Consider the following 11124-nt stretch of genomic DNA (forward strand, 5'->3'; position numbering starts at 1 on the left):
CATATGGTGTCCAGTATCTCCTCCTCATTTGTTGGGAACATGACGTTATATTGAGGAATGGAGATGGACCTTTCATATGGTGTCCAGTATATCCTCCTCATTTGTTGGGAACATGACGTTATATTGAGGAATGGAGATGGACCTTTCATATGGTGTCCAGTATCTCCTCCTCATTTGTTGGGAACATGACGTTATATTGAGGAATGGAGATGGACCTTTCATATGGTGTCCAGTATCTCCTCCTCATTTGTTGGGAACATGACGTTATATTGAGGAATGGAGATGGACCTTTCATATGGTGTCCAGTATCTCCTCCTCATTTGTAGGGAACATGACGTTATATTGAGGAATGGAGATGGATCTTTCATATGGTGTCCAGTATCTCCTCCTCATTTGTTGGGAACATGACGTTATATTGAGGAATGGAGATGGACCTTTCATATGGTGTCCAGTATCTCCTCCTCATTTGTTGGGAACATGACGTTATATTGAGGAATGGAGATGGACCTTTCATATGATGTCCAGTATCTCCTCCTCATTTGTTGGGAACATGACGTTATATTGAGGAATGGAGGAGGACCTTTCATATGGTGTCCAGTATCTCCTCCTCATTTGTTGGGAACATGACGTTATATTGAGGAATGGAGATGGACCTTTCATATGGTGTCCAGTATATCCTCCTCATTTGTTGGGAACATGACGTTATATTGAGGAATGGAGATGGACCTTTCATATGGTGTCCAGTATCTCCTCCTCATTTGTTGGGAACATGACGTTATATTGAGGAATGGAGATGGACCTTTCATATGGTGTCCAGTATCTCCTCCTCATTTGTTGGGAACATGACGTTATATTGAGGAATGGAGATGGACCTTTCATATGGTGTCCAGTATCTCCTCCTCATTTGTTGGGAACATGACGTTATATTGGAGAAATGGAGATGGACCTTTCATATGGTGTCCAGTATCTCCTCCTCATTTGTTGGGAACATGACGTTATATTGAGGAATGGAGATGGACCTTTCATATGGTGTCCAGTATCTCCTCCTCATTTGTTGGGAACATGACGTTATATTGAGGAATGGAGATGGACCTTTCATATGGTGTCCAGTATCTCCTCCTCATTTGTTGGGAACATGACGTTATATTGAGGAATGGAGATGGACCTTTCATATGGTGTCCAGTATATCCTCCTCATTTGTTGGGAACATGACGTTATATTGAGGAATGGAGATGGACCTTTCATATGGTGTCCAGTATCTCCTCCTCATTTGTTGGGAACATGACGTTATATTGAGGAATGGAGATGGACCTTTCATATGGTGTCCAGTATCTCCTCCTCATTTGTTGGGAACATGACGTTATATTGAGGAATGGAGATGGACCTTTCATATGGTGTCCAGTATCTCCTCCTCATTTGTTGGGAACATGACGTTATATTGGAGGAATGGAGATGGACCTTTCATATGGTGTCCAGTATCTCCTCCTCATTTGTAGGGAACATGACGTTATATTGAGGAATGGAGATGGACCTTTCATATGGTGTCCAGTATCTCCTCCTCATTTGTAGGGAACATGACGTTATATTGAGGAATGGAGATGGACCTTTCATATGATGTCCAGTATCTCCTCCTCATTTGTTGGGAACATGACGTTATATTGGAGGAATGGAGATGGACCTTTCATATGGTGTCCAGTATCTCCTCCTCATTTGTTGGGAACATGACGTTATATTGGAGGAATGGAGATGGACCTTTCATATGGTGTCCAGTATCTCCTCCTCATTTGTTGGGAACATGACGTTATATTGAGGAATGGAGGAGGACCTTTCATATGGTGTCCAGTATCTCCTCCTCATTTGTTGGGAACATGACGTTATATTGAGGAATGGAGATGGACCTTTCATATGGTGTCCAGTATCTCCTCCTCATTTGTTGGGAACATGACGTTATATTGAGGAATGGAGATGGACCTTTCATATGGTGACCAGTATCTCCTCCTCATTTGTTGGGAACATGACGTTATATTGAGGAATGGAGATGGACCTTTCATATGGTGACCAGTATCTCCTCCTCATTTGTTGGGAACATGACGTTATATTGAGGAATGGAGATGGATCTTTCATATGGTGTCCAGTATCTCCTCCTCATTTGTTGGGAACATGACGTTATATTGAGGAATGGAGATGGACCTTTCATATGGTGTCCAGTATCTCCTCCTCATTTGTAGGGAACATGACGTTATATTGAGGAATGGAGATGGATCTTTCATATGGTGTCCAGTATCTCCTCCTCATTTGTTGGGAACATGACGTTATATTGAGGAATGGAGATGGACCTTTCATATGGTGTCCAGTATCTCCTCCTCATTTGTTGGGAACATGACGTTATATTGAGGAATGGAGATGGACCTTTCATATGATGTCCAGTATCTCCTCCTCATTTGTTGGGAACATGACGTTATATTGAGGAATGGAGGAGGACCTTTCATATGGTGTCCAGTATCTCCTCCTCATTTGTTGGGAACATGACGTTATATTGAGGAATGGAGATGGACCTTTCATATGGTGTCCAGTATCTCCTCCTCATTTGTTGGGAACATGACGTTATATTGAGGAATAGAGATGGACCTTTCATATGGTGTCCAGTATCTCCTCCTCATTTGTTGGGAACATGACGTTATATTGCAGGAATGGAGATGGACCTTTCATATGGTGTCCAGTATCTCCTCCTCATTTGTTGGGAACATGACGTTATATTGAGGAATGGAGATGGACCTTTCATATGGTGTCCAGTATCTCCTCCTCATTTGTTGGGAACATGACGTTATATTGAGGAATGGAGATGGACCTTTCATATGATGTCCAGTATCTCCTCCTCATTTGTTGGGAACATGACGTTATATTGGAGGAATGGAGATGGATCTTTCATATGGTGTCCAGTATCTCCTCCTCATTTGTAGGGAACATGACGTTATATTGAGGAATGGAGGAGGACCTTTCATATGGTGTCCAGTATCTCCTCCTCATTTGTTGGGAACATGACGTTATATTGAGGAATGGAGATGGACCTTTCATATGGTGTCCAGTATCTCCTCCTCATTTGTTGGGAACATGACGTTATATTGAGGAATAGAGATGGACCTTTCATATGGTGTCCAGTATCTCCTCCTCATTTGTTGGGAACATAACGTTATATTGAGGAATGGAGATGGACCTTTCATATGGTGTCCAGTATCTCCTCCTCATTTGTTGGGAACATGACGTTATATTGAGGAATGGAGATGGACCTTTCATATGATGTCCAGTATCTCCTCCTCATTTGTTGGGAACATGACGTTATATTGAGGAATGGAGGAGGACCTTTCATATGGTGTCCAGTATCTCCTCCTCATTTGTTGGGAACATGACGTTATATTGAGGAATGGAGATGGACCTTTCATATGGTGTCCAGTATCTCCTCCTCATTTGTTGGGAACATGACGTTATATTGAGGAATAGAGATGGACCTTTCATATGGTGTCCAGTATCTCCTCCTCATTTGTTGGGAACATAACGTTATATTGAGGAATGGAGATGGACCTTTCATATGGTGTCCAGTATCTCCTCCTCATTTGTTGGGAACATGACGTTATATTGAGGAATGGAGATGGACCTTTCATATGGTGTCCAGTATCTCCTCCTCATTTGTTGGGAACATGACGTTATATTGGAGGAATGGAGATGGACCTTTCATATGGTGTCCAGTATCTCCTCCTCATTTGTTGGGAACATGACGTTATATTGAGGAATGGAGATGGACCTTTCATATGGTGTCCAGTATCTCCTCCTCATTTGTTGGGAACATGACGTTATATTGAGGAATGGAGATGGACCTTTCATATGATGTCCAGTATCTCCTCCTCATTTGTTGGGAACATGACGTTATATTGAGGAATGGAGGAGGACCTTTCATATGGTGTCCAGTATCTCCTCCTCATTTGTTGGGAACATGACGTTATATTGAGGAATGGAGATGGACCTTTCATATGGTGTCCAGTATCTCCTCCTCATTTGTTGGGAACATGACGTTATATTGAGGAATGGAGATGGACCTTTCATATGGTGTCCAGTATCTCCTCCTCATTTGTTGGGAACATGACGTTATATTGAGGAATGGAGATGGACCTTTCATATGGTGTCCAGTATCTCCTCCTCATTTGTTGGGAACATGACGTTATATTGAGGAATGGAGATGGACCTTTCATATGGTGTCCAGTATCTCCTCCTCATTTGTTGGGAACATGACGTTATATTGGAGAAATGGAGATGGACCTTTCATATGGTGTCCAGTATCTCCTCCTCATTTGTTGGGAACATGACGTTATATTGAGGAATGGAGATGGACCTTTCATATGGTGTCCAGTATCTCCTCCTCATTTGTTGGGAACATGACGTTATATTGAGGAATGGAGATGGACCTTTCATATGGTGTCCAGTATCTCCTCCTCATTTGTTGGGAACATGACGTTATATTGAGGAATGGAGATGGACCTTTCATATGGTGTCCAGTATATCCTCCTCATTTGTTGGGAACATGACGTTATATTGAGGAATGGAGATGGACCTTTCATATGGTGTCCAGTATCTCCTCCTCATTTGTTGGGAACATGACGTTATATTGAGGAATGGAGATGGACCTTTCATATGGTGTCCAGTATCTCCTCCTCATTTGTTGGGAACATGACGTTATATTGAGGAATGGAGATGGACCTTTCATATGGTGTCCAGTATCTCCTCCTCATTTGTTGGGAACATGACGTTATATTGGAGGAATGGAGATGGACCTTTCATATGGTGTCCAGTATCTCCTCCTCATTTGTAGGGAACATGACGTTATATTGAGGAATGGAGATGGACCTTTCATATGGTGTCCAGTATCTCCTCCTCATTTGTAGGGAACATGACGTTATATTGAGGAATGGAGATGGACCTTTCATATGATGTCCAGTATCTCCTCCTCATTTGTTGGGAACATGACGTTATATTGGAGGAATGGAGATGGACCTTTCATATGGTGTCCAGTATCTCCTCCTCATTTGTTGGGAACATGACGTTATATTGGAGGAATGGAGATGGACCTTTCATATGGTGTCCAGTATCTCCTCCTCATTTGTTGGGAACATGACGTTATATTGAGGAATGGAGATGGACCTTTCATATGGTGTCCAGTATCTCCTCCTCATTTGTTGGGAACATGACGTTATATTGAGGAATGGAGATGGACCTTTCATATGGTGTCCAGTATCTCCTCCTCATTTGTTGGGAACATGACGTTATATTGAGGAATGGAGATGGACCTTTCATATGGTGTCCAGTATATCCTCCTCATTTGTTGGGAACATGACGTTATATTGAGGAATGGAGATGGACCTTTCATATGGTGTCCAGTATCTCCTCCTCATTTGTTGGGAACATGACGTTATATTGAGGAATGGAGATGGACCTTTCATATGGTGTCCAGTATCTCCTCCTCATTTGTTGGGAACATGACGTTATATTGAGGAATGGAGATGGACCTTTCATATGGTGTCCAGTATCTCCTCCTCATTTGTAGGGAACATGACGTTATATTGAGGAATGGAGATGGACCTTTCATATGATGTCCAGTATCTCCTCCTCATTTGTTGGGAACATGACGTTATATTGAGGAATGGAGATGGACCTTTCATATGGTGTCCAGTATCTCCTCCTCATTTGTAGGGAACATGACGTTATATTGAGGAATGGAGATGGACCTTTCATATGATGTCCAGTATCTCCTCCTCATTTGTTGGGAACATGACGTTATATTGAGGAATGGAGATGGACCTTTCATATGGTGTCCAGTATATCCTCCTCATTTGTTGGGAACATGACGTTATATTGAGGAATGGAGATGGACCTTTCATATGGTGTCCAGTATCTCCTCCTCATTTGTTGGGAACATGACGTTATATTGAGGAATGGAGATGGACCTTTCATATGGTGTCCAGTATCTCCTCCTCATTTGTAGGGAACATGACGTTATATTGAGGAATGGAGATGGACCTTTCATATGGTGTCCAGTATCTCCTCCTCATTTGTTGGGAACATGACGTTATATTGAGGAATGGAGATGGACCTTTCATATGGTGTCCAGTATCTCCTCCTCATTTGTTGGGAACATGACGTTATATTGAGGAATGGAGATGGACCTTTCATATGGTGTCCAGTATCTCCTCCTCATTCATTGGGAACATGACATTATATTGAGGAATGGAGATGGACCTTTCATATGATGTCCAGTATCTCCTCCTCATTTGTTGGGAACATGACGTTATATTGAGGAATGGAGATGGACCTTTCATATGATGTCCAGTATCTCCTCCTCATTTGTTGGGAACATGACGTTATATTGAGGAATGGAGATGGACCTTTCATATGATGTCCAGTATCTCCTCCTCATTTGTTGGGAACATGACGTTATATTGAGGAATGGAGATGGACCTTTCATATGGTGTCCAGTATCTCCTCCTCATTCATTGGGAACATGACGTTATATTGAGGAATGGAGATGGACCTTTCATATGGTGTCCAGTATCTCCTCCTCATTTGTAGGGAACATGACGTTATATTGAGGAATGGAGATGGACCTTTCATATGGTGTCCAGTATCTCCTCCTCATTTGTAGGGAACATGACGTTATATTGAGGAATGGAGATGGACCTTTCATATGGTGTCCAGTATCTCCTCCTCATTTGTAGGGAACATGACGTTATATTGAGGAATGGAGATGGACCTTTCATATGATGTCCAGTATCTCCTCCTCATTTGTTGGGAACATGACGTTATATTGGAGGAATGGAGATGGACCTTTCATATGGTGTCCAGTATCTCCTCCTCATTTGTTGGGAACATGACGTTATATTGGAGGAATGGAGATGGACCTTTCATATGGTGTCCAGTATCTCCTCCTCATTTGTTGGGAACATGACGTTATATTGAGGAATGGAGATGGACCTTTCATATGATGTCCAGTATCTCCTCCTCATTTGTTGGGAACATGACGTTATATTGAGGAATGGAGATGGATCTTTCATATGGTGTCCAGTATCTCCTCCTCATTTGTTGGGAACATGACGTTATATTGGAGGAATGGAGATGGACCTTTCATATGGTGTCCAGTATCTCCTCCTCATTTGTTGGGAACATGACGTTATATTGAGGAATGGAGATGGACCTTTCATATGGTGTCCAGTATCTCCTCCTCATTTGTTGGGAACATGACGTTATATTGAGGAATGGAGATGGACCTTTCATATGGTGTCCAGTATCTCCTCCTCATTTGTTGGGAACATGACGTTATATTGAGGAATGGAGATGGACCTTTCATATGGTGTCCAGTATCTCCTCCTCATTTGTTGGGAACATGACGTTATATTGAGGAATGGAGATGGACCTTTCATATGGTGTCCAGTATCTCCTCCTCATTTGTTGGGAACATGACGTTATATTGAGGAATGGAGATGGACCTTTCATATGGTGTCCAGTATCTCCTCCTCATTTGTTGGGAACATGACGTTATATTGAGGAATGAAGATGGACCTTTCATATGGTGTCCAGTATCTCCTCCTCATTTGTTGGGAACATGACGTTATATTGGGGAATGGAGATGGACCTTTCATATGGTGTCCAGTATCTCCTCCTCATTTGTTGGGAACATGACGTTATATTGAGGAATGGAGATGGACCTTTCATATGATGTCCAGTATCTCCTCCTCATTTGTTGGGAACATGACGTTATATTGGAGGAATGGAGATGGACCTTTCATATGGAGTCCAGTATCTCCTCCTCATTTGTTGGGAACATGACGTTATATTGAGGAATGGAGATGGACCTTTCATATGGTGTCCAGTATCTCCTCCTCATTTGTTGGGAACATGACGTTATATTGAGGTATGGAGATGGACCTTTCATATGGTGTCCAGTATCTCCTCCTCATTTGTTGGGAACATGACGTTATATTGAGGAATGGAGATGGACCTCTTATATGGAAATAATTTTATCTTTGTTGAGGGACTAAAATTTTTAATCCAAATGGCCAGATTAATCATTACCTGGATAAATCTATTTCTTATATTTGATTCACTACAACTACTAAAAGAAAAATGATTCAGTCTAATAATTGATCATCCCTAAATGATGAAGATAAACAAGGAATGAAAGTGAAGTATAATAACTCCTCTTACCCGGTGATGTGAGGGGCGGCTGATTCTCCATCGTAACATCCTTGTGCAGATCATTGTGTCCTTCTAAATACTCCATCACCCCATACTCCTCATCCTCCTCTTTAAACTCTTCTTTAACAACAATATTATAATCCCCGCAATTTCCACTCTGAAAATATAAAACATTAAATTGTTACAAATAAGCTTGTGTATAAATCATAACTACCAATAATTGTCAATCATCCACCTGATGATGGTGGGGGATGGTGTGACATTTCTGTGTGTAATCCCTGGAATTTGGTGGCTCCATCATATCCTTGTGTCCTTCTGATAACTCCTCCATCACTCCATACTCCTCATCCTCCTCTTTATACTCTTCTTTAATATCAATATTATCATCCCCGAGGTTTCCACTCTGAATATATAGTAAAAAAAAAAAATCACTGTAAGAAACACGCTTGTGTAGAAATCCTAACCACTTGTGATTGTTCCTCACCTACCTGATGATGGCGGGGGATGGTGTGACCTTCCTGTGTGGAATCCCGGGAATACAGAGGACGGGGACATCTCTCTGGTGGGTTCCCATTACTGGATCCATCTGTAGGAAACACACACACTGACTGAATACATTGTTTCTATGTGTTTATCAGATGATGGGGGATCTAGGTGGAGCCTCCGTACTGCTCTCTCCTTTACAATAAAGTCTCCTCTTACCCGGTGATGTGAGGGGCGGCTGATTGGCCATCATGACGTCCTTGTAGAGATCCTTGTGTCCTTCTAAATACTCCCACTCCTCCATGGAGAAATAGACAGTGACATCCTGACACCTTATAGGAACCTGACACACACAATGATACAGTCACCATCCAGACACATCCCTTGTCTGTTACTGGATAATGTCCCAGAATTCCCAGAATCCTCCTCACCTCTCCTGTCAGCAGATGGACCATCATGGTGGTCAGTTCCAGGATCTTCTGCTCTTTGCTCCTCTCAGGTATGGGAGGAGGAGGGGGAGGCACCATGGTGGGGCTCTGGGTCCTGCTCCATCCTCCTGGGATTGGCTCCCCGTTAGACTTCTTCACTACAACATAATCCTACAGATCAGGAGAAAGATAAACCGACATCAATCATCTGACATCATCTACAATAAGAACATGGACTACTGACCACACTAGACCAGAGTGATGTCATGTGACCTCCCAGAATCCTCCTCACCTCTCCGGTCAGGTCTGTGTATTATTAATAGAGATAAGAGTGATGTCATGTGACCTCCCAGAATCCTCCTCACCTCTCCGGTCAGTTCTGTGTTTTATTAATAGAGATAAGAGTGATGTCATGTGACCTCCCAGAATCCTCCTCACCTCTCCGGTCAGGTCTGTGTTTTTATTAATAGAGATAAGAGTGATGTCATGTGACCTCCCAGAATCCTCCTCACCTCTCCGGTCAGGTCTGTGTTTTTATTAATAGAGATAAGAGTGATGTCATGTGACCTCCCAGAATCCTCCTCACCTCTCCGGTCAGGTCTGTGTTTTATTAATAGAGATAAGAGTGATGTCATGTGACCTCCCAGAATCCTCCTCACCTCTCCGGTCAGCAGGTAGGTGATCTCCAGTGTGAGGTTTAGTATCTTCTCCATGCTGTGACTCCGGTCCTCCTCCATGGTCATGTGATCTGTACAGGACACTCCTCTTCGTAGATGGGTCATAAACTGAAAATTTTATATGACTTTAGAACCTAAGAATCAGTGCGATTCATTATGCACAGAAACCCTCTGGAGTGCGGAGCGGGGTTCGTATTCTGATTAAAACACAGAAAAACAATGGTTGTGTTATCACCATGAAGTCCTCCAAGCCAGGACTCTTCTACTCTCTTGTTACATTGTCTCCATCAGGGGACAGAATTACTACCAGACAAATTCTATATGATAAAATTTAAAAATGTTTTAAATGCACTAAAATTCATTTTAATACTAATAACAGGAGACTACGAGGAACTCTTTGTATTCCTATCTCGCCTTCATAGGAAATATTACGACCTCCATTATGGAAATACGGGAGTGTGAGAAACTGGTGAGACATCCAGGCTGATATGTCAGATGGTAAGTAAGTGATGGGTGAGGAAACTGAAATGGGTGAGGTGAGGAGTATAGAGATGAGTTAGGTGTCATCAGCATAAGGATGGTATGGGAAGCCATGGCCAATCAACTGACCCCAGAAGGAGGTGTAGACAGAGAAGGTGTTGAGGACAGAGCCTTGGGGGAACCCCTATGGAATACTGGCCACCTCCAACCTTACGCAATGTCATCTCAAACTAGTCTGAGCTACCCCACCCCACCCCAGACAACAACCCGAGACAGAAACAATCAGACCGGATGTCCGGGAATCACAAAGCACAGCTTGAATGGTAAAGTGTATAAGACGGTTGATGTGTCCCATGTGATGCGGTGATATATGAAGTCTTCTACCAGTGATGTCACACGGTGGCTTCTTCCATGTCCCCACAAACCCGTCGTAGGGCAGATTCGGACAAGTCGTCTTTATACCGTTTCCATGTTCCTGACGCTCAGTAAATTGGCTCCCGACGCCAGTAGATCCGTATAACAATGATAAACCCAGACGTAGTACGTAGGGTATTTATTGATGGTCTCCAAAATTGGATCCGATTTATTATGTAATAAATATTGATACGTGCATGTATGGAGTTAGATATAAGATTTATATATTAATTTGTATGATTTATTATATTCTCATAATATTACTTCTATAAGATCTTATTACCTCCTCGCCTGTCCCAGCAACGTCTCCTCTCTACTTCCTCCCAAATCAACCTCTCACCCGGAAATTCTAATTTATACCTGACGTCACTTCCTGTGTGTGCCTGACATCACTTCCTGTGTGT

At 42.5% G+C, this 11124-nt stretch overlaps 2 protein-coding genes across 3 annotated transcripts in view; both read right to left on the reverse strand.

Moving 5' to 3' along the window:
• LOC143955663 (uncharacterized) overlaps positions 1-11124 on the reverse strand; it is a 64936-nt gene that overhangs the window by 39202 nt on the left and 14610 nt on the right. The gene's annotated exons all lie outside the window — the stretch shown is intronic.
• The window catches only part of LOC143955631 (uncharacterized), an 86865-nt gene that overhangs the window by 5588 nt on the left and 70153 nt on the right, over positions 1-11124 (reverse strand). The window contains exons 7-8 of the mRNA XM_077465732.1: positions 8474-8641; positions 8248-8395 (exon numbers count right to left, since the gene is read on the reverse strand). Coding sequence (XP_077321858.1) covers positions 8248-8395; positions 8474-8641 — 316 coding nt within the window. The remainder of the gene's footprint in view (positions 1-8247; positions 8396-8473; positions 8642-11124) is intronic.

This window comes from Lithobates pipiens, unplaced genomic scaffold (genome assembly GCF_037356315.1).
Source record: "Lithobates pipiens isolate NorthernLeopardFrog02 unplaced genomic scaffold, aLitPip1_a1.2 Scaffold_35, whole genome shotgun sequence".
In the NCBI taxonomy this organism is placed as follows: Eukaryota; Metazoa; Chordata; class Amphibia; order Anura; family Ranidae; genus Lithobates; species Lithobates pipiens.